The 24,753-nt window shown below is 42.6% G+C and overlaps 1 protein-coding gene across 3 annotated transcripts in view; it reads right to left on the reverse strand.

The window, feature by feature from the left end:
• PLEKHA1 (pleckstrin homology domain containing A1) overlaps nt 1–24,753 on the reverse strand; it is a 138,342-nt gene that overhangs the window by 79,111 nt on the left and 34,478 nt on the right. For all 3 annotated transcript variants that reach the window (XM_073596211.1, XM_073596210.1, XM_073596209.1), the window contains exons 2-4: nt 20,175–20,335; nt 19,875–19,931; nt 19,706–19,751 (exon numbers count right to left, since the gene is read on the reverse strand). In XM_073596211.1, coding sequence (XP_073452312.1) covers nt 19,706–19,751; nt 19,875–19,931; nt 20,175–20,315 — 244 coding nt within the window. In that variant the 5' untranslated portion in view covers nt 20,316–20,335. The remainder of the gene's footprint in view (nt 1–19,705; nt 19,752–19,874; nt 19,932–20,174; nt 20,336–24,753) is intronic.

The raw sequence follows: 24,753 nt of genomic DNA on the forward strand, positions 1-24,753 counted from the left end.
AAACTGGAGTGAGAACTCTGTTCTTGGCTGGAACTCTGGCCGCATTTCACAAGGGAACACACTGTCCCTAGGGCCTCTGCTAATTCCTTCCTCACAGAAGATAAGAGTTCTTTGCACTCTTGTGAGGATTCTTCTTTTACTAAATCCACAATGCAGGATTTGCACAGTGGTTTGGGCCAAGAGTCCCTTAAAGTATTTTTGCATGAGGGGCACTTTCTCCCTGTTCTCTCTGATTTGGCAGTAGCTTTCTGAAACAGAGAAACAAGAAAAAGCCAGGTCCTTAGAACTAAGGCTTCAGAGAAAAGTAGTACCTCCAGACAACACCCTAAGTGCCCAGAGTCTCACTCCTTTGCTGAACTGCTAATTGAAAATTTTTACCCCATAGCAGACAGCAGCAGGCTTTGAACCATATAAAGATAAAAACACCAAGTGATATAAAAGGAAAGAGGTGTCACCGCACCTCTCCTACCTGGGCCTGGCCGGGAACCTGGGCGCCTGCATCCGCCATTGCTGCTGACGATTCCGCTGTCTCCATAGTGAAATCCGCAGCTGCTGCACTGTGTACTAAGCTCCATGTGCCAAACAAAAGGAAGTCCCGGCCAGAGGACCCGACCCTTCCTCCCGCATTCCAGCAGCAGGAACCAATCGCTAATAAGCCCCGCCGGAAGTCTCCGCCCACCGGAACTTGTGTCATCCGCTGTCCGGGATTCGGCGCCGCCATGCAGAGGCCTGGCATGGACGCTCTTACTGAGCACAACCACGGCCCCCCGAACACCCCGGGTAGAAAAACTTCCGGCAGACCATTACTCCTGTGAGCCGGAGAAGGAAGGGACACCGGAGCACCCCCCTCACGTGCGGGAGGGAGCTGGGCTGGTCTGAGTACTCAAACGTGGAGGTCCTGCCAAAACCCTCTCCTTGGAGAGAGCGCAGCCCCTCTGGTTCCCCAAGCAGTGCTTCCACCATGGCGGAGGAAACACTAAAACTGATGGCATGGTGGAAGCAGCTGCTTTTTAAAGGGGCGTTGTCACGCAGTGTTTCCTGTTGAGCTGAGCTCTCTCCAAGGTGCTGTCCTGAAAGGCGAAGGGAGAAAAAATGTAGACTACCATTGATGACTTTTGCTTTTTTTTTTTTTAAACTGTAAGGCTGCTTTCACACTTGGGCATTGGGGGAGTCGGCGGTAAAGCAACGCTATTTTTAGCAGCGCTACTTGGCTGCTAGCAGGGCATTTTTATCCCCCACTAGTGGCCGAAAAAAGGGTTAAAACCGCCCACAAAGTGCCGCTGCAGCGTCGCTTTGCCAGCGGTTTGACGGCGCTGCCCCATTGATTTTAATGGGCAGGGGCGGTTTAGGAGCACTGCAAAGATGCTGCTTGCAGGACTTTTTTTACCGTCCTGCAAGCGCACCGCTCCAGTGTGAAAGCACTCAGGCTTTCACACTGGAGAGACAGGAGAGGCTCTTTACAGGCGCTATGCAGGGGCTATTTTTAGCGCTGTAGCGCCTGTAAAGCGCCTCAGTGTGAAAGCAGTCTTAAGGTTTGACCTCATATTATATGGTTTTGGTAAATCTGAATGAAAAAAATCTACTGAAAATCTTATTGTGTGTATCTAGATTTAGTCTGTGCACTTCGCTCTTTTTCCCCATTTGCAGCATGATTGCCTTGGGGGAAGCAACTAGGTGCATACAGCATGAGGTGTCTGCCAAAGCTTCACTGGACCACAGAACGCCAACACAGCCTATATTGTACTCAAGAAATAAATCAAAGTGAGACTAGAATGAGATCACTTCAATCTTAACACAACAGTTCTTGTTCATTGAAATGCAGTAAAGTCTAACTTCAGTCACCCTTCCGAAAGCAACTTCCAAATACATCAACGCACAAAAAGATACTCAAATACATGAGCTGATCATTGACCAATCAAGCTATGATCCTCCACTCTAGACATTGCACCTGACCCAATTTGCTGACATATTTTTGGTAGAGCAGAATCTAACTATCTACTAATCTGGCGATTTAAGGTTCTTTAAGCATGCATTTTTTTTAGCAGAAGTGCTCAGTACAATATTGTGACTAAAGAGTACAATGTGTCTGGAAAATATTAGCCAGGTAGTAAAGCAGCTTTGACACAAAAAAATAAACTGCAATTAGGCATAACTGCAGGCACCTGACTATGCAGAATCCTCCAAGACCTGCCGATATACCCAAATATTGAGCTGTTCTAACAGGCATCACTCTGACACTTCCTGGTGGTGTTGAAGCTTGCCCTTCTCTCACACATTCCCTTGGGCTCAAGATTTGATAGGCTGGTTCACTATCCAAAAAGAAACATGCATGAGCCAAGAAGTGAAACAACCAGTATGGGAGCTTTGCCCATCAAGATTAGGCTAGTATTCAGGTGCTACAGTGGGGCTTGGAGGCTTCTGTGTTCAGGTACCTCTAGGTGTCTGCACCCGATACTTGACACTAAGGTTTTATTTTATCTTTGTAATATTTGCTGAAAATGGTTTTCATCAAGGTTCTATGCTATTAAAGAGTGACAAAAGGTCAGAATTGCAAATAAAAGAAAAAAAAAAAAAAAATCGGTACAAAACAAAGCATTCTAACCCCTTCAATGCAGAAAGTTACTTTCTAATTTAAGTTAAAAAAAAAGTTCAAATTCATTTGTTTAAAATTATGAAAACTAAAGCTGTGGGCTGAATGAACGAAACTGAATAGATCCCACCACCTTTAATAAACAGCACAGATGGATGAATCTTCTGCAGCTCTTGGAATAACCAAACAGTGACTGCAGTCGATTGGCTGCAGTCACTGTTCAGATAAAATATTTTCCACCCGGATCCTTCAATTTTCATATTGATGTTTGTTGAGTCAGGTGGTGCCAACATTGCCACTCACAAATCCCATTTTATCTGACTCAACAAAAAAATGGCCAAAATTAGATCTATGCATGGCCAGCTTAAAGAACTCCAAATCTTACTGGGAAAAAAAAAAAAAAAAAAGTACTTTGGTCCACCTCGGTACAATCTAATTCTTCATAAGTCATCTCAGTAGGGCAACTGGGGTTGCTGCAAATGACTGTAGTAACTTCTACTACATGCAGCATGTGCGGATCTCTTCTAATGGGTGCTTAAACGACTTCACGTGTCTAGTACACACGGACTGAATATCAGCCGGTTCAACAAAAAACGTCCAACATTGGCCATGTGTACACCAGCCTGGGTTCTGTCAAATGGACATGCAGGAAAACCACCATCTGATCGCCATGCAATCAGCGCTGGTAGCCAATAGCTGTGAGCACTGACCGTTGTGTTCTGGCAGGGGGGGCAGTCCCCCTGTCAGAACACAATGGCTCAGAGGGGAGGTCGTTGTACTAACATTGGATAGTTGGTACAGCAAGCTCCACTGTTTTTTTTTTTTTTTTTTTTTTTTTTTTTTATTTTGGTTCAGCCCACTGGGTTAAACAAAAACAAAAAAACGATAGTGTGCATTAGGCATTAGAGTAAACAAAGCCCCACTCACTACTGCACCTCAGCCATTCCAGAAACACTTTGAATTTATTCAATGAATAAAAGCAGTCTCTGGTTGGATAAGGTTGAGATTGTGCCATCACCCACCCCCTCCTCTACACCACATCCAATTAGAGAACACCTTGTATGCAATTAGAAATATACAAAGAATATACAAAAAATTTCCTGAATGGTGAGAACACCACCGTGTTTAGTGCAAGACACAGGAAGTTGTTTGAGCAGCCACAGAAATTTCAGCATTGTGTGTATGCAAGGTATTACAGTCACTGGCAGCATTCCCAGTGGCTGTACCGAGGAGGTCTATAAACACTAAAGCCTCGTACACACGATCCGATTTTCAGCAGGGAATTGTGTGATAACAGACTATTTGCCTAAAATCCAACCGTTGGTACGCTCCATCAGACAACTGTTGGCCAACTTTCCGGCAACAAATGTTGGATGGCAGGCTAGTAAATTTTCGGCGGACAACGGTCTGTTGTCAGATTTTCGTATCGCGTGTACACAAGTCCGTCACACAAAATTCCAAAGTACAAACACGCATGCTCGGTATCAACGCTCACCAAACAGGACATTAGCAGGAGGTGCCCAAAGTGTGGCGCTCAAGAGCTGAAATTCCACGTAGTACGACACTACGTTCGGGTTTGTTGGCCGACAATTGTTTACCATTTGTATGCAAGACAAGTTCTTGGCACACGCCCTTCGGATAAAAGTCTGTTGCTTTGTCTGCGGAAAATCGATCGCGTGTACGAGGCTTTAGATTACCAAGCTTGATCAAAGTCATTTTTCAAGTAAGATCATTTCTGGAATACTTCTTTAGGACATGATTATGCTGCTTAAAAGTGAATCATTTGTTTCACAATACAAAGTAATGACATTTACTGTTAAAATTTAATTTTTAGAGGACATATAAAAAGAGAACTCAAACCAAACTGCTAATCAATTTATAGCTAAAACTAAGAAGTGTGTTCTTAAGCCCCATACACACAGGCTGAATGTCGGGAGACAGAGGCTGGTTCAATAAAAACCGGCTAACAGTCGGACTAGTGTGCATGTCAGCTTGTCCAACAGAAGCCAGAAAACCAGCAGCCGACTTGAGTGTTCTGGTGGAGGGCCATCCCCCTGTCAGAACATAACAGCTCAGTGAGGGAGATCTCAAAAAGTGAATTATTAGAAAATTTCCTTTGCACTGGTGGATAAATAAATATAATTGTGACTAGGACATATATAATTAAGTGATTCTTGTCGAACAGTGAAAAAATATTGCAGCAAAATGAAGGTGTTCACATAAACACTAAATTAATAAATATTAAAATAAATTTTGCGCAATATAGGCAATAGATATATGTGAAATACTATGTAAACATAAATAGTGGCTATATTGGATAATAATTGCTGCGATAATGGTCGCTAGATTCTGCGATCTGACCCAGCGATCTCCAGGGTCAGTAGTCTCTATGTTGCAGCCTATAATAATTATTACTAACTGTGATAAAGTGCTGGTGCTATATTAAAGGAGTGAAAAAACATATATATGACCAATATATTATTGTGAGAAACATCCGTGAAAAACATGCTAAAAATGAACACACTCTCACTTTCTTTGCTGTTAACTCTCCATGGTTTCTTCTAGGTCACGCCGCTCTAATAAACTCAGTAAATAAAATGAGGGAGGAGGGGAGAGAGAAAGGAGGCTCCACTAGTGTATTAACGTTTTAAAACCAACAGGGGGATATTTATTTAAAGTATTGCTCTTACATTTGTTACATTAAAAATAGGCAGAGTAAATCGGTAAATGGTGTGGCGTTCTCAGCGCCCTCTCACTTGTGCTTCAGTCTGTGTGTGCCGCTCCAGCCAATCCCTACGCGTTACGACACCGTCACGTGTCTTCATCCCAGATGACCCATGAAACCATGGAGAGTTAACAGCAAAGAAAGTGAGACTTCTTGATACTGCTTCTACTGCTTAAAGACACAATCACTGAAAGCCTGATTAATACTGATCTAAGGTGAGAGTTCTGTGAGACCACAGTAGGAGGCATTACTACAGAAATAATATACTTAGTATATAACAAAGAACCAGTTTGAACAGAAGAATTATTTATGAACTTTTTATATATATTGCCACCTATTTTCTATCCCCAAGGACTTTTTATATTTATCACCTGTATTTTAAAGGCTATATTTTAGTGTACTGTGACTGCATTCATTTTTAGTAAAGAATTTCTACTGTTTAGGTATCATCTTTGATTGGTTGCATATTTATTTCACAGAAGGATTTTTATTCACAAGGCTATAGATTTATTTCACAGATATATATTTTTTTTTAGCCTTATTCACGTGAATGTGTTCATTTTTAGCATGTTTTTCACGGATGTTTTCTCACAATAATATATTAGTTATATATATGTTTTTTCACTCCTCTAATATAGCACCAGCACTTTATCACAGTTAGTAATAATTATTATAGACTGCAACATAGAGACTACTGACCCTGGAGATCGCTGGGTCAGATCGCAGAATCTAGCGACCATTATCGCAGCAATTATTATCCAATATAGCCACTATTTATGTTTACATAGTATTTCACATATATCTATTGCCTATATTGCGCGAAATTTATTTTAATATTTATTCAGTGAGGGAGATCGTTCCACTGTCAGATCATTAGTACAGCAGCTCTGACCGGAGTAGTCAGTTTTTTTTCGCTCAACTTGCTGGGTTGAACGAAAAAAAAGCTATTAGTGTCTACTAGGCTTTACATTCACCCTACAGACTGCTTTCCCAAATCACTGTCTGGATATTTCTCGAGGACCTTATTCTGGGACTGTCTATGCTATTACTGACTGTTCACACCTAAAATTTAAAAAAAAAAGTCCGTATCAACAGTGTGATCGTGTTGCACTCTGGCACTCTAACCAGTTGTCCAATGTGTACAGATGATATTATATAGAATGGCATGTGAGGAATGTACAGGAAATACTACCGAGAGCAGGAATTCAGGGGACAGGTTTAGACTGGTCTTTTAGGAAGGTGGCTCATTTGACTGTAAACATTAGTACCAATATATTTGATATAATATATCATACGATACTGCTCACAAGCTTTAAGTATTTTTTAAAGCATGTCACTAAAATGGTCCATAAAAAAGGGAACACATACCTGACTGTATGTGTAGGGAAATTTTAGTACACAACAAATTGTTTTTACACAAAACAAAAGTGCCAAAATGACAATGTTTTGCTTTAAGCATGTAAGACAGTAAATAACTACAGAATGCTGACTCATTTGTTATTATCTGTAGCCTCGTCACCACTCGCCTCCAATCTGCAGTACTAGATTTTTTTAAGTTAATAAAGTCACTCATGACCAGCACTAAGTCGCTGCTTCTCCCTCTGACAAGCTGTTACTGGCTCTGCCCTCTCCCCATTCATAGAAATTCTTATGTTTAGTAGAGCTCTGCCTCCAAGTTTGGACTGCTTTAAAGGAAAAAAGTATAGCCAAATCTAAAGCCCGCTGTCGGCTGATGTCACAGAGCCGGTCCAGGCCCTGAAAAGATCCCAACCATATGGTCAGGATCCACCCAGATGCCTGGACCAGCAGATAGCTCAGCCTCAAAGTAATCTACTGGGAGCCTGAGCCAGCATCAACCACAACAGCCCATCGAGCCAGCATCACCCACCACGCCGATGAGTACTGGAGGGGCAGAGCAGAGAGCCAGAGACTTAGCGTCACCGCTCTGTGCTCAGAGCAAAGGGGGAGGACTGAGCAATCAATGGTGTTTAATCGTTCAGTTCGGACTGCAAAGCCAGGAGGGGGGCAGATGCAGCAACGATCCACCTAGAGGAGTATAAATGTTTGTCCATACTTCTCTTTTAATGCAATCAAGATTTTTCAACCCAAGGGTGCTTGGATCAATTTTGCAAATCATTCAATTACAATTTTGGCCTCTTCAGCATTAAGTGCAAACTTGGTAAATGCTGGAAAACCCCTTAAACCAATTTTGAATTAAAACCCAGACTTCCACAGAATAAGACCAAAAGTCCCATGTTCACCTCGAGACACCCACTTTTTTTCCTACTTACCTTGTTCATTTTACTGAACGTATTTTAAATGCTCAAATAAAAGGTAATGCAGCAAATGCATCAATGAATAAAATAAAAGAGGTGCTGTGCTACATGAGTACAATCTAACAAAAAAGAAAAAAAAAAAAAAATCAGTATCTTGTATACAGTAACTGACTGTAAGGAGGCAGGTCTGCTATAAGACAGAAAACATCTTCTGTATTTAATGATGCATCATAACAGCCAGTGATTACCAAGCACTCCAAGAATGTTCCGTTTTAAAATTCTTCCCCAAAGTAGCTGTAATCATGGTATCAGGAATAAGGAAAGGGGACGAAAAAAACTATACACCACCCCCCTACAAAAATCCAATTTAGAATCCAGACTGTCATGTGATTTATGTTACTGAAAGAACACATTTAAAAAAAGTAAATAAAGCAAAGTATAATATATATATATATATATATATATATATATATATATATATATATATATATATATATATATATATATATATATATATATATATATATATATATATATATATATATACACACACACACACACACACATATACATATATATACACACACACACATACATACACACACATCCAAGTGTTTAGCTGGGGAGGGGAGTGCCAGAATTCAGCCCTAGGGAGATGGTTATGTGACCAAAAAAAAAATGCTTCTTAGGATGTTGTCAAGGTAGCAAATAGCGTCACTGGTATCCCTGTTAGTCACCATATGTTGCTATTCTATCAGGGCTAAGTGAACGTCTTGGATTTTCTTTATATGCTTGGGATAGACTTGTCTCCGATCTCTGAAAAAAGCACAGTGGTAAGGAAACAAACATGGGGCTAATATCTCTGTAAATATGCCTATATTAAAGATTTTTTTTTTAGGTGGGAAATTAGGGACGCATTGGGGGGGGCGGCTTGGGACACTGGTGAGGTTAGTAAACTTATTGAAGATTACATAACAGCTATTCATTTCATTCATATACACATTTTTTTTATGCAGTTCACTATAACACTCAACTTGATGAAATTACTATACACGGCTTCTTTTAGCACAAGACTCCCATTAACATGGAATTTCAGCTTAAACCAGTACTTAGCCTAAAAAAATTCCTATACCCCTCTTAACACTTATGCTGACAAACCTGTATAAAAAAGATGCATATACTTACCCACTTTCAGTACAATCCGGTCACATGAACCCCCGGCTTCAGCCAGCACTGGCTGCAAGGGAGAGTAGAGAGACCTCGACCACGGCTGGAAAAGCCTAGGGAGGCAACGTCACTCATAAGTTCCTATGATCCATCCATTGTCAGCTCTCCCTCCTCTCCTCTACAGCTGCTGCTGGCTGACACAGGGGACATGGATCAACGTGACTGGAGTGGGCTTAAAATAGGTAAGTTAATGCATTTTTTTTTTTTAATACAGGTTGGTCAGCATTAGTGTTCGATGAGGGGAGTGGACATTTTTAAGGCTAGTCAGGATTAAGCTGAAATTTCACTTTAAAGAGACTGTTTTGAGCAGAAGCTTAGTACTGCCATGCATTAAATGCTACAGGTATGCTTCTCCATCTCCAAATTTGGAGTTTAAGTCATACCTTTTACTGGGCAACTTAAATTATTAAAGATATAAGCTTTTGGGACCCATTAGATCCTTTCTTCAGGCTTTTTACAATTATAAAATGGTTTAAAAATGCACATACAGTGGGGCGGAAAGTATTCAGACCCCCTTAAATTTTTTCACTCTGTTATATTGCAGCCATTTGCTAAAATCATTTAAGTTCCTTTTTTTCCTCATTAATGTACACACAGCACCCCATATTGACAGAAAAACACAGAATTGTTGACATTTTTGCAGATTTATTAAAAAGAGAAAACTATCACATGGTCCTAAGTATTCAAACCCTTTGCTCAGTATTCAGTAGAAGTACCCTTCTGATCTAATACAGCCATGAGTCTTTTTGGGAAAAATGCAACAAGTTTTTCACACCTGGATTTGGGAATCCTCTGCCATTCCTCCTTGCAGATCCTCTCCGGTTCTGTCAGGTTGGATGGTAAACATTGGTGGACAGCCATTTTTAGGTCTCTCCAGAGATGCTCAATTGGGTTTAAGTCAGGGCTCTGGCTGGGCCATTCAAGAACAGTCACGGAGTTGTTGTGAAACCACACCTTCATTATTTTTTAGCTGTGTGCTTAGGGTCATTGTCTTGTTGATAGGTAAACCTTCGGCCCAGTCTGAGGTCCTGAGTACTCTGGAGAAGGTTTTCGTCCAGGATATCCCTGTACTTGGCCGCATTCATCTTTCCCTCGATTGCAACCAGTCATTCTGTCCCTACAGCTGAAAAACACCCCCACAGCATAATGCTGCCACCACCATGCTTTACTGTTGGGACTGTATTGGACAGGTGATGAGCAGTGCCTGGTTTTCTCCACACATACTACTTAGAATTAAGGCCAAAAAGTTCTATCTTGGTCTCATCAGACCAGAGAATCTTATTTCTCACCATCTTGGAGTCCTTCAGGTGTTTTTTTAGCAAACTCCATGCGGGCTTTCATGTGTCTTGCACTGAGAAGAGGCTTCCGTCGGGCCACTCTGCCATAAAGCCCCGACTGATGGAGGGCTGCAGTGATGGTTAACTTTCTACAACTTTCTCCCATCTCCAGACTGCATCTCTGGAGCTCTGCCACAGTGATCTTTGGGTTCTTCTTTACCTCTCTCACCAAGGCTCTTCTCCCTCGATAGCTCAGTTTGGCTGGACGGCCAGCTCTAGGAAGGGTTCTGGTCGTCCCAAATGTCTTCCATTTAAGGATTATGGAGGCCCCTGTGCTCTTAGGAACCTTAAATGCAGCAGAAATTTTTTTGTAACCTTGGCCAGATCTGTGCCTTGCCACAATTCTGTCTCTGAGCTCTTCAGGCAGTTCCTTTGACCTCACGATTCTCATTTGCTCTGACATGCACTGTGAGCTGTAAGGTCTTATAAAAAGACAGGTGTGTGGCTTTCCTAATCAAGTCCAATCAGTATAATCAAACACAGCTGGACTCAAATGAAGGTGTAGAACCATCTCAAGGATGATCAGAAGAAATGGACAGCACCTGAGTTAAATATATGAGTGTCACAGCAAAGGGTCTGAATACTTAGAACCAGGTGATATTTCAGTTTTTCTTTTTTATTAAATCTGCAAAAATGTCAACAATTCTGTGTTTTTCTGTCAATATGGGGTGCTGTGTGTACATTAATGAGGAAAAAAATGAACTGAAATGATTTTAGCAAATGGCTGCAATATAACAGAGTGAAAAATTTAAGAGGGTCTGAATACTTTCCGTCCCCACTGTATTTATACACAGAGTTAAAAGAGAAAGTAATGACATACAACCCTAATAAAAATACAACAATTTTTCTCTAGACACACTTGGAATAGCAATGTTGAAAAAAAGTTAGTAGGCTATACAGATAAAAGAACATGGCTAGAGTGTCATTGGGGTAACTAAGATTAAAAAAAAAAAAAAAAAAAAAAAAAAAAAAATTCTATATTTTTGATACTTAAGCATTAAAAATTCCAGCTTTACAAGAGAAACCACTTTGGGCTTGATGGTGTTGCTATTTATGCTGCCAAATCTTTTTAGTTACTCTCTTTCTGAAATTGTTGTCCCCAAGTTCAAGTTTCTAAAATCAGGCTCAAAATACTATTGTTCTAATGCTGCAGATTTAAATCAGAACTGTTTGATATTTTCTACCAAAAAGCCAATGCTTCAAAGCTACTGAAAATGTTTGTCCAACAAATAAGGACTTCCTTTGTTAAACTGTAGGGTGGAGTGATTATCCAAATATTATGGAAGCTTCTTAAAACGGTATACTTTTGATGCGATGGCTGGAACACCTGAAGATCAGGCCATCCAAAGCCAGCCATACATGGCTGAATTTGAGAAATTTCAAGTTGTGGGTGGCCCCTTCAACACCACCTGGAAAATGTTCGGCTGAACCATGACTAAAAACACAAAAGCCAGATTCCTCCATCCACACTGGTTATAGCATGGATGGGGGAGGTGAGTGATTTCTCTGGTTCGCAATGGAAATCTAACCTTGTGTGGCCTTACCTACCATTTGCCCTTTCACTTTTATGGTAGAATATTTTCTGAACATTACTAAAGTTGGAGAGTGCAAAATCAGGCTCACATCTGCATAGAAACCATTAAGATTCCAGGTTTTATTGCCAAAGCTTAATTGAACAAGCTGAGGCTAGAAGCCGACTGGTTTCTATGCAGAAGTGAGCCCGATTGTGCACTCTTCAGTTTTAGTAAATAAACCCCTGTATGTGTGTGGGTAGCTTTAGTTCTGCACCAGTGTTCACCAGCATCAACTGTGATATCTTCCATTACAGCCTTCTGCTACTTTTAATTCCTCAACTACAAGCCTACAAAAATAAAATGCTCAGGTTATACTGCTCTCATTAGTGCCTTAAACTATTCTATACCACAGGGCTGGGAAAGCTTCAGGTAGACCAGTAACCCCCCCCAAAAAAAAAAAAAAAAAAAAAAAAACAACCTGTAGCCTGAGCCTAAAAATGTTTTCACTCCTTCGGACTCTCTAATTTACAAAACATCTGCCCATACCTGCTATGTCAAGGAGGCACAATGTCAGAGAGGCAAAGTGTAGGATTCCTTTCTTTTTTCATTAATTACTAAACTACTACTTTTACAGCCTTCAACAACTGTTTCCCTTTATGCTTAGTTTTCAAAGAAAGAAAGCAACGTCTTAAACGTGACACGAGTTAGATAGCAAGGAAGCTGCTCAGGAAGAGAGGAAAATGATGCACATCTATACAGGAAGCTTGGACTTAAAATAGCTCATCTCAGGAGGGTCTGCTGGACAGAAATCAGTATTTAAACAAGCTCCTGAAAGTAGCAATAAGGGTGTCTATCTAAATACAGATCAATAGGCATTTCAGTTCAAGCAAAGAGATGCTTTTTACTAAGTGACACGTTTTGTAGGACAAAGCAAATCCTAAAATAGGTCAGTTTTACCATAAAGAGACTGCTCAGATTTTCCGCCTGAAAGCCCAACAAAAATCAATGCCTGTTGAAGCTGAGCCTAATGCACCTGCAGCCTCTGGTAAAGGGATACATAAGATACATGACTGACTACCACATAAAACAGAAAGTTTGGCTACTTCAAGAGTGGTATGACCTACTTTAACAGATAAATTGCTGGTATCTGAAATACACACTGGCTCCTACATGTCAGCGGTACCACTGGTTCCTGGCTTCACCCTTTCCACCGCAGCCATTAAGTAGTAAGAAAAAGCCTCACCCTGCTGGTTTTGCTATAATGTAGAATGAGTGAACACATGGAGAATCTCTCAGTGGTATCAATACCTATACCAGAAGTGTGGAGTGGAGAATTCAGAATTAGACAATTAAACACGGGAGTTCTTTAAAAAAACAAAAAGCCAGTGAGCAGTTAAAAGTGTTACTAAACCCACAACAGTAAAATCCGTGTGTACATGCAGTAAAGAATGCTTCTTATACACACTGGGGAACCTAAGGGGTTAATCCTCTGCATTGTGTAAAAAGGCTGTTGGATCCTGCCTTCTCTGATCCTCCCTTTCTTCCTTCTTCCACTGTCCGCATTCCATCTCCTGATAGTACAAAGCCTCTGAAGTTGCTCTGCATATTTTCAGTTTGGGGTGTATTGCTAGAGCCGTTTTTTTTTCTTGGTAGAGTGCATGTGATCAGCACAGGGCCAATCAGCACTGGCCAGACAGGGGGTCAAGGGTCCTGCAGCCTCATAGGACAGTCAGAGTAGAATAAAAACTCCTACAAAATTTTAAACCAGACACTGATAGAAGTCACAAGGCTGATATATACTGCTGATGAGAAAAGGTATTTAGCAGTTTATATTTACTAAAATAATTGCATTATCATGTTCTGTGTATTACGGAAGACCAGATATAGTGAATGCACGGTCCTGGGTTTAGTAACACTTTATTTGCATCTGTCCCTAACTGCAGGTAATTGCGCCATCTGCAATTACATTTGAACACCTGCAGACAGCTGTGGCTGTCGTCAACCTGTCATTGCTTTGCACAGGCTGAATGGTTGCAACTATCCTCACCCACCTGTGAAGGAGGCCTAACCCTTCTTTAAACAATATAAAACAGTTTGGACTTTACACACACTTGAAAACCCCTTTTAGTTTTTTTAGGTTACTTTTAGGCTTTGAGGGTTCCCTGATGATCACATCAGAACGGATCATTGTCTCCAGGACGGAAAATTAGGGGGATTCCAAAATGTTACAGCTGCCACTGATTGAAAGTCAGTGGAAATGGATGCAAGCAAGGGGAAATCCCTTTTTACACAGTTATCACTGGAACATTAATCCTCAATGGGCTATTTCCCATCCTATTTCCTGTGTGTGAATGGATAATGTCCATTCACAATAGTGTGGCTTGGGATTGAGCCTGCTCGAGTGCCCCCATAGAAAGATTCTTGCTATTGGGAGCACCTGGCAGAGGGGAGCAGACAGTACTGCCAACAGGGGACCCAAAAAGAGGAGGATCGGGGCTGCTCTGTGTAAAACCAAATGCACAGAGCAGGTAAGTATAACGTGTTTTGTTATTTAAAAAAAAAAAAAAAAAAAAAACACCTTTTAGAATTATTTAGTGTGATACTAAGGTCTTGGGTTTTTGTTGTTTAAAAAAAACAAACATGTTATACTTACCTGCTGATCCTCCTCTTCCCGGGTCCCTGGCCGGCGCTCCTGGCCCCTCCCTCCTGCAGAGTGCCCCCACAGCAAGCAGCTTGATATAGGGGCACCCAAGCCACTGCTCTTTGTGCCCAGACACGGAGCCATGGCTCAGTCCCATCTCCTCTCTCTCCTCATTGGCTCACTGACTGATTGACAGCAACAGGAGCCAATGGCACCCCATGTGTCTCAGCCAATCAGGAGGAGTCCTGGTCAGCCAAGTCTCTCGTGCAACATCGCTGGATCGAGATGGGGCACGGGTAAGTATTAGGGGGGCTGCTGCACATCGAATGTTTATCTTAATGTATAGAATGCATTAGGATAAAAAACCTTCTGGCTTTAGAACTAGGGATGGGCGAACGGTCCATCCCTGGCATAAGTTCGGGGCGAACTTTCGTTGTTCGCTCGTTCGGCGAACATCCGAACAAACCGGTCATTCGACAGTGCATTGCAAGCCCTGATTGGCTGAAGCAGTTAAAGCTTCAGCCAATCAGGGCACAGAGCACCGTCAGAGTCATGATTGGACACCGTCATCATGACTTTATCCAATCATGGCTCATTCCCACCCCACAGTATAAAAAGTATTCTTTCAATGGCAGCCATTTTCAGTGCAATTTCAGCATGAAGAGAGAACAGGGCTCTGTCCAGTGCTATTAGTTACTGTGCTATTTTGCTTCAATTGTCAGTGTAGAATATTAGTTTAGTGTCAGTCTAGGGATAGTGTGAGTGTAGTGAGGAGGACCATTATTCAGCTTTGCATAGTGTGCAGCTAGAGTAGGGGACAGCTCAGACAGTTTCACTGTAGTGTAGTGAGACCATGTCATCCATATATTAGTGTAGAGTAGGGACAGTTCAGAAAGCGGTGTAGTGACAGTTGAACACTGCCAGTTTAACGCCATATAGTTTTGTGCATTACTACCAGTTTAACGTCATAGTTCTGTGCGTCACTGTACTTTTGGTGCATTATATCGCAGTATATTATAGTGCATCCGTGGAGTGTGTCTATGTAGTGCGAGTACTCAAATTAAAGTGCACCAAACACCTCTTTACATTGATTAAAGTGCATCTACGTAGATTTCAACTTCTTCTTTACATTTGCTTATAAGCACCGCCCCCTCCCTCCCAATAAGGACAACAAGGAGAGGCAGACGTTCCCTTGGCACTGTAAGGGGGCCAGCAACAAATGTGTCCACAGGCAAAGGTGGACGTGGTGGTCAGTACTCGGGCAGGGCATCATTTCCTGTTTTGGTGAGTTTGCCCGTGCTATCCAGCCACAGCATGCTTACTAATCCTTCCTCCTCCTCTGTCACGCAAGCAGGGACAAGTGTGCAGTCCCCTGCAGTTGCCAGAGTGGATAAACCTGCCTCCTTGTCCATATCTATTCCTGTCATAGCCCCAACATCAGCCATTGAGGAGTCAGTTATTTGACCACAGCGTCAGCCACTTGCTCCTTGATTATGCCCAGCCATTACTGGATTCCGATGTTGGTTCTGAGGTTAAGGATGGCAGGAACATGAGCCTACGGAGAGGGAGGAACACTGGTAGACAAATTGGCATTCATGTTTCCCAAGCCGCAGCATTGCCAAGTTGTCTCCAGTGGTAATGAAGATGGAGGAGATGAAGATGTCACTGATGCGACTTGGGTGCCAGATAGAGCAGAGGAGGAAACTGAAGGTGAGGTGGCACAACCCCAAGGAGGCCGACATCAAGAAAGAGGAGAGGGCAGCCACCCTATTCCATCACATTCTGAAGCTGTTATCCCCCGACCCACTCCCCAAAGCTCAGCTGTCTGGGCCTTTCAGTACATCTGCAGCAGATCACACTGTTGCTATCTGCAAACTGTGTCTCAGGCACATCAAACATGCCAAAAACACCAATCACTTGGGTACCACATGCTTAACAAGGCATTTAACGTCCAACCACTCAGCCTGTTGGCAAGAGCGCCTAAAAGCCACACAAAAGGGGCACAAATCTGTCCCTGCTCCTCCTTACCCACTTCAGTCTGCCCCTGCTATACCGAGTCATTATCTTTCAGCAGCCTCCACTGACAGGGATGATGGTATAGCACAGGGTGTCCCAGGTCCTAGCAGCACACCACCAGCTGTAGACTGTAGCCAGCAAATTTCTCTGCCCCATCTACTGCAGCGGAAAAAAAAAAAAAACAGTCCCTGCCACCCACATGCCCAGCGTCTAAATGCAAGCTTGTCAAAGCTGTTGGCTCTCCAACTTCTGCCTTTCAGCCTGGTGGATTCTGCCCCCTTCCGTGAATTCACACAATGTGTGCTGTAACCACAATGGCAGGTTCCCAGTCGCTACTACTTTTCATGTAAGGCCATTCCATCTCTCTACCATCACGTGGAAGGGAATGTTCTGGCATCAATAGGCAAGGCAGTCGGCCGTAAAATCCACCTTACTGCTGACACGTGGTCCAGCAAGCATGGGCAGGGAAGATATATTTCATTAACGGCACACTGGGTAACGCTGCTTGCAACTCGATAGAATGCAGGACAGGGCTCGGTGCTGCAGCTTGTTGTGCCCCCATGTCTCCATACAGCTGGTGGTGATGATGTCAGACCTGAGAGCTCTACCCTGGTGGTGATGATGCCAGACCTGAGAGCTCTACCCTCTCCTCAACCACCTCCATGCCCTCTTCTGCAGAACTGTCCTATGAACATCAGGTACCCTTTAAAGCATTCAAAGGGCTATTCCCACAGTCAGGCTAAAAGGTGCCATGCAGTGCCTCAGCTGGTGTGCTTAGGGAACAGAAACCACACCAGAGCAGAGATTCTTGCAGCTCTGCAGGGACAGGCCCAGAGGTGGTTCACACCATGCCAGCTGGAGCCAGGAATGGTGGTGTGGGATAATGGCGCAAACCTCCTGTCCGCCCTTAGACAGGGAGAGTTGACACATGTGCCATGCATGGCACATGTCCTCAATTTGGTGGTGCAGCCTTTCCTAAATACATACCCAGGTTTGCAAGATGTGCTAAAGCAGGCCAGAAGAGTCTGTAGCCATTTCAGGTGGTCATACACAGCCAGTGCTCGGTTGGCTGAAATTCAGCGGGAAATCCACCTGACCATAAACCACCTGATTTGTGACAAGCCCACCAGGTGGATTGCTACTTTGGCAATGTTGTAGCGGCTATACATGCAGCAGAGGGCCGTGAACAAGTACCTGTGCGAATAAGGCGCGACAACAGGCTCGGGCCGAGGCAGCTCTTTTTTCCCACGCCAATGACTGATCATTAAGGAAGCATGCACTGTATTGTCACCATTTGAGGAGGCCACAAGGATGGGGAGCCGTTACAGTGCATGCATCAATGACACAATCCCTGTTGTGTTCCTGCTAGAGCAGACTCTGCATGGCATTATGGACAGGGCACTGGAGGCAGAGCTGCAGAAGGAAGAGGAGGACTTCCTTTCCTCTCAGGGGAAGGATTCTGGCACTTTCATAGGCTTCGAAGAAGAGGAAGACATGCGTCAATCTGTAAGCGATGGCTTTCCAACCCCAGGACCCTTGAGAGTAGTAGGTGGCTGGGAGGACGAAGTTCCAGATGCTGTCCTCCTGAGTGACCCCGAGGAGTCTGCTTATCAAGCCTCTGCAAATTTGAGGCGCATGGGCAACCTCATGCTTCAAAGCCTGCAAAAGGACCCAAGAATACATAGTATAAAGGAGAAGGATGATTACTGGCTGGCAACCCTCCTTGACCACCATTATAAAGGGGAAGGTCTCAGAACTCATCCCGTCCCCTCAGAGAGTGCAGAAGATAAAATCTCTTGAGGACACGTTAAAGAGGATTATAGTAAATGTTTTTCCTGACTCCAGTAGGTTACAGTGTCGTGAAAAACATAGTTTTGAGTCTTCTGTTGGTCAAGAGAGGAGCGTTGGAGTGCCTAAGTGAAGCATTTCGGAATTTTTTTAGTCCTCGCCGCCCAGGGCTGTTAGCTTCCACATCCAATCGGCAGCGTCTGCATCACACGGTGGACGATTACCACTGGGCCAAAACAGAGATGGAGAGCTTTCCAGCTGACGATCCACTGACTTACTGGGTCATGAGAATAGACCACTGGCCAGAACTTGCCCAGTATGCTATTGAGTTGTTGGGCTGCCCTGCATCCAGCATGCTTTCAGAATGGGCATTCAGTGCTGCAGGAGGTTTCGTTACTGATCATAGAACGCGTCTGTCCACCGACTCCGTGGACCGTTTGACTTTTATAAAAAATTAATCAGTCCTGGATTACCAGCTATGAAGCCCTTGATACCAATGTCACTGATTAAGTCTTTTTGGGATGTGGAATCTCTGCAGGACTTCGAGGCTCCATAGTTACAGTGGGAAGGTGCCATCGACACCCAAAGACCAATTTTTCTGCACCTGTTTGACAGGTGCATGTCATTGCAATTTTTTACAGCAAGGCCAATTCTTTTTTTTTTTTTTTTTTTTTTTTTTTTTTTTTTTTTTTTTTACACACAAGTTACTTCTATCCAAAGTGACACCAGAATGTATCCAAAAAATCTCTAATCTTGTTCCCAGTGCACTACACTGTGGCCTCATCATACACACTGGCTCCCCAGCTGTTGCTGAACAAAATAAAGGCAGCTTGCAGGGAAAATGTAATTTTTTTGGCTTTACAAATGCAATTATTGCTTCAGCAGATTCTAGACATGGTACAGATCTTCTTCTTTACATGTAGACTAAGGGGACCCCCAGGCACTCACTATATTGGAAGGAATTTTTCATTTTTATGCTTTCACGAAAAAAAAAAAAAAAAAAACTGCTCATTTAAAAATGACGCTTTTCACAAACTTTTTTTTTTTTTTTTTTTTTTAATTGATACGTGTCCCCCCAGGGCAGGACCTGGACCCCTATAACCATTGTATACCCAATTACTTGCATATAAGCCTTCAAAATGGGCACTTTTGATTTTTGATGTTCGGGTCCCATTGACTTTGAAGGGGTTCGATATTTGGGTACGAACTTTCACGGTGTTCGAAAGTTCTGTTGGGAACCAGACAGGGGTCCATTCAGCCTATCCCTATTTAGAACCACTTTAAACATAAACAAAGTACTGGTAATTTGCTCAAAGCCTACGACAAAGCAACAACATATATATAAAGGAGGGAATTCTATTTTTTTCTCTATTAGAAAAACATAAGCTGGAATTCAGTTTGTGGCCACATCTTCACTTTCTTTCCTCTAGTTTATAAACATCAGCCTTATGTCATATGGAATAAAAATCCACGGTAAATTTACAGTCCAATTAATGTATCTGTGCGAGAATGGAACTTAAACGCTTTACTGGAGATCACATGATGCAATACTGGAAAAGCACACAACCAAAGTCATCAATCACATACTCACCAAAACAAAATTCAGCCTTTGGTCTGAGCTTGGTGGCATCGCTCACCTGTCGAGCAAGAGCACGAAATGAGACCAACAAAAATAAACAGACAAGTCCTCAGGCAGAAATGCAAAGCAATAGGTGACAGGACTTGTTTTGATACAGTTCTCAAAATGGTAAAAAGCTTACCTTTGAAATATATGTGAGCTTAAGACACCCTACAGAAGGGGAACCTGCAGGAAGGTTCTGCAAAAACAGAAAACATTCAGAAATAATACAAAAAAAAAAAAATACTAGAAACAGGGCTACAACAACCACAACTAATTATACATAAAACTAGCAAAAGGATATTGACACCAGCTAATTTACCTGGTTATAAGCTAACCACAAAAGATGAGAGGGCATTAGCATAACAGACAGGCTGACTTGATCTATATAAATTTCTGCTGTGCATCATTGCTGTGTACACATTGTCTGTGTCGGGCTCACCTGTGGATTGTCCATGTACCAAAGCAGGCTATTCTGGCTGGTGTCCAGGATAAAATATCTCCGCAGAAACTTGCCACTGTTTTCATGCTCCTCGATGTCCAGGAAGCCACAAATACGATTCTGACGATCCACATAAGGCATGTCTGGACTGGAACATTACCCTGTGTGAAATGAGTCAACGCTATCATCAACAGTGTGGGGAACGTTATTACAGAAACAAGTAAATGGCTATAATATCAAATCGCCTCTTTGTTAGACCATGACCCAAATGAAGGTTGAAGCTTCTGGGTGAGACACTCATCAAGAGTGCACTTGTACCCAGACTATGCACATTAAACAGTTTACCATTTTTCATAACAAAGCAATAAAGGCTTTAAACAAGCCATCCCTGAGCTCTCTAGCTGCTTTTAATGTGAAGTTCATTCTCCAAAATCCTCAAGAATCACAATAAAGATTCTTGAGCTGGGTTCCAAACGGCTTATAAACACCGGCTGTGCGTTTACATTATCTATATCCTGTTCTAGAAAAAAGCCTGTGTTGTGAACAAATTTCTTTACATTTCTTTCATATAGTTTATGTATGGAGGTAAACACCCTTCAGTGTGCAACTTCCCCTTCAGCACTCCTAAAAATTACCTGAGCCCCATCTCGATCCAGAGATGTGCATGAGAGCCAAGGCTCTCTTGGGTTTATCCCTCCTTGTTGGCTGAGATGCAGTTGCCATTATCTCTCGCTGCTGTTAATCACAGCCAGTGAGAAGAGAGCGGGGGGCGGGGCTGAGCTGCACTCTGTCTTATGGACACAGAGAGCGGGGCTCGGGAGTGAGCAAGCACGAGTGACCCCGTAGCAAGTGGTTTGCTATGGGCAATGTTAATTTCGTCAACTAAAACATTTTAGTCGACTAAAACGATTGAGATGACTAAAATACGACTAAAACTAAAATGACATTTTAGTCAAAAGGCTAAGACTAAAACTACATTGAAATTTGATGTAAAAATTAACACTGGTCTGCATTGCATGTTCATACCTTAACACTATAAATAATAACATATTAGATTTTTCACTCCAGCAGCATATGAGTTTGGAAATTGTAGAGAAATGCTTAAATAAAGCATTACAATTTAACTACACCCATTTGATTTTAGATGACTAAAATGAGTTTTAGTCGACTAAAATGTACTGGGGATTTTAGTCGACTAAAATGTCCTGGAGATTTAGTGACTAAATCTAAAACAATTGCAGAAGACTAAAATGGGGCTAAAACTAAAATGCCATTTAGTTCTAAGACTAAGACTAAAACTAAAACTAAATTGAAATTTGCTGCCAAAATTAACACTGGCTATAGGGGTACTCGGCAGTGGGCAGGAGGATCAGGGCTGCAAAATCATTGCACAAAGCAAGTAAGGGTGAGCTGTTTATTTAAAAAAAAAAATGAATAAAAATTGGCTTTACAAAGTACTTTAAAATGCATTTTTACACAGTGCAACTCACACTGCTGTGAAATAATTGTTTATTTTGTGGACACTTCAAAACGGTAAATAAAAAAGTAAAACCACGTGTAATGCATGTTAATAATGCTTCAAAACACCCCTACACAATGTTCACCAGCAAACACGTTTTAGTGCACAGGCTGGAGTAAATTAATCCTAAATGTTACTACGAATAAGTCAACGATTATGAGCCACTATTCATTTTAAAATGGACCTATATTTAAAATCTAATGTATGGCCAATGGGTTCATAAGCGCAAAATAATATGACAAATATATCCGTAAAATGAATGCATTCACTGAACAAACAACATTTGTCCATTTTCTTTTATAAAAAGGATGACAGATAAGTGCATTGCCCATGTTTTTTTCCTATCATCCCAGCCATGGTATTTAATTTTTCTGTCTGCAGCCAATGTATTCTCAATCTTCCTGCTGTCAACCCCATAATGTTCTATGACTAAAATAGAGGCATCATCAAGAACAGATCAACTTTTAGATTTTTTTTTTTTTCAATCCTGGGTTGGGTAAAAGAATAACTAGAGATGACCTCACATACAGCTGCTGTGTTGTATATCGTGTGAACCTGTGGCTGCTATAAGATACAGTGTGCAACAATGCGGTTATATTATGCAAATATATGAGATGCAGCTGCTATATGACAAAGGGTATAATACAGCCACTATAAAAGGTGCAGTGTATAAGCTGCTACATGATGTTGAAAGCAAGAGAGTCATTACTGAGCTGCCACACAATCATTCTAGCAACCAGGAGATGCTTCAGAACAAGTATTCTTATTGTACCACTTCCCAAAAATAAAAGTTTAGTTCTTTTTCCCACTTTAAGAGGAAGCTTAAACACTATGTATTTTATTCAGAAGGAACAATCCATGCCTTAGAATAGTTGCAGGAAATGTGGCCACTAAATACACACACAGGGTTAGGGAGCAGCTCCTCATTATAACGGGAATATGGACCTCTCTGAGCAAAGGGCCACCCTAGGACAACAGGACAAGGAGCTACCATCAATATACTCCTTTCTACTGCTGAATGCCATTAGCACAGCAAACATTAGCCTAATTGTTCTGCATTACGGAAACAATTGCAGGACGCGCAAGGCTCACCCCCCTTCATCCTGGGGCTTTCCTCCAGCACAGTGCTATATGTAATTACCCCTCAGAGACAGACTCTAAAGACCAGCAGCCCTTGTGGACAAACTCTGGGCGCAGCTAGGAATGGGATGGAGGGATATGGAAAACAGGCATATACTCATTTCCCCTCATTCTGCTGCGGTTCCACTGGGAACAAAGATGGTTTTCTGAAAACTGTGCATATGAATATTCATAACACTATTATGGATTTCAGCCGAGATGCACAGATGAAAAGATAAAAACTAAAGCTTTTTTTTTTTTTTGGGTACAGTACAGAGGAATGAGAAACAACGGGCCATTCAGTGGAAACAAAGCTGAAAGAATGAATGTTGGTTCATTTAAAGCTGAACTCCAGAACTGATCTATTGCATACTTAAAGCAGAGTTCCACTCGTTTTTAAGTTTATTAGAAGTCAGCAGCTACAAAAAGTGTAGCTGTTGACTTTTAATAAACAGACACTCACCAGTCCCATGGTTCAGCGATGCGGCCGCCCGAAGCTTCGCTCCTTTCCTTCTCCTCGGCGCCAACATTGCAAATGTGGGCACCCGGCTGTGACAGCTTGCAGCTTCACAGCGGTGTGCGCACTGTGCGAGTCGTGCGGCGCCTTCTTAGTGGCTGAGTGGGACCTGTGACATGTCCCAGAAGATTGCAGGCAGGGAAGGAGGGGGAGAGGAGTCACCACCTAGGCAGTCCGAGTGGAACTGGGAGCTAAGTACCTGTCAAAATTAGGTACCTGCTCCCCCCAAAAGAATTAGGGGGCGAGGAGCGCTTAAAGCGGACGTTCGACTTTTGGGTGGAACTCCGCTTTAAAAAGAGGAGAAGTAGGGCCAAAAGTTCTTCTGGCCCTACTTTTCCTGTTTGTAGGTCACAGGTGTGCACTTCGTTCTGCACTCCTGTGATCCGTATTCAGCCGACAGCAGGCTAAAAAGTCTGCTGTCAGCTAACCTAACTCCTCCGGTCAAGGCTCTGGAGAGATCCAGACTTTACTGTCGGGATTTACCCAGAAGCCTGGACGGCCAGGTGGCTCAGCCTCTCAGTGATCTGCTGAAAGCCCGAGCCAGCATCTCCAGCCCCCTCCACAGCCCAGCGCTCGAGTGAGTGCTAGAGGGGTAGAGCAGAGAGACTGACTCAGTTACCAGCTCTCTGAAGACCAAGAACTGAGCGATCAGTGGTCTTTGATTGCTCAATTCTTGGTCTTGGAGGTGGGGGACCGATGCTGCTTCCACCTAGGGGAGTATAATAGTTCTTTTTTTTAATTTCCAGATTTGTCTTTTAAATTGGTCCAGCTTTGTACAATGTACTGTAAGTATGCAAATCTTATACCTCATGGGCTGCTGGGGAAGCTGAAATTCACAGTAGTATTCGGGATTACCACAGGGATAGCTGTAATCTTCTGGCTTCGGTTTAGGTTCTGGGCAAGCGGCCTTCCCTCTGCACACTAATCACAGGAGGCTGCTTGCTTGGCACTGCTGCCATTCATTGAAAGCCTTGTACTTTTTTCAGTGAATACAGGGTGTTCTCTGTTGGGACGGGGCAGTGAGTAGGGGTGGTGACATCAGTGTGCCATTGGGAAGTCGTTTACACAGAACCCTGGCAGGACCCCGAAGTTCATGGCTATTACTGTAGTAGCGCTGACTGCTAAAGTGATTTTCAGCTTCCCTTACGGCCCATCATTTTTGGGATATGCACACTTACATTGTGCCAAGCTGAACCAATATTAATATGCAATACAGATCATTCCTGGAGTTCAGTTTAAAGTGGATGTAAAGGCTCGAGGTGTAGCAGCGCCCCCAAATAATTACCTATACCCATCTTGATCCAGCAATGTGCACGAGAGCAGCAGCTCTCCGGGGTCTCTGTCTCCTCATTGGCTGAGACAGCAGCGAGAGCCATTGGTTCCCACTACTGTCAATCACAGCCAGTGAGCCAATGAGGAGAGAG

This window comes from Aquarana catesbeiana, linkage group LG08, assembly GCF_042186555.1.
Source record: "Aquarana catesbeiana isolate 2022-GZ linkage group LG08, ASM4218655v1, whole genome shotgun sequence".
NCBI classification, from domain to species: Eukaryota; Metazoa; Chordata; class Amphibia; order Anura; family Ranidae; genus Aquarana; species Aquarana catesbeiana.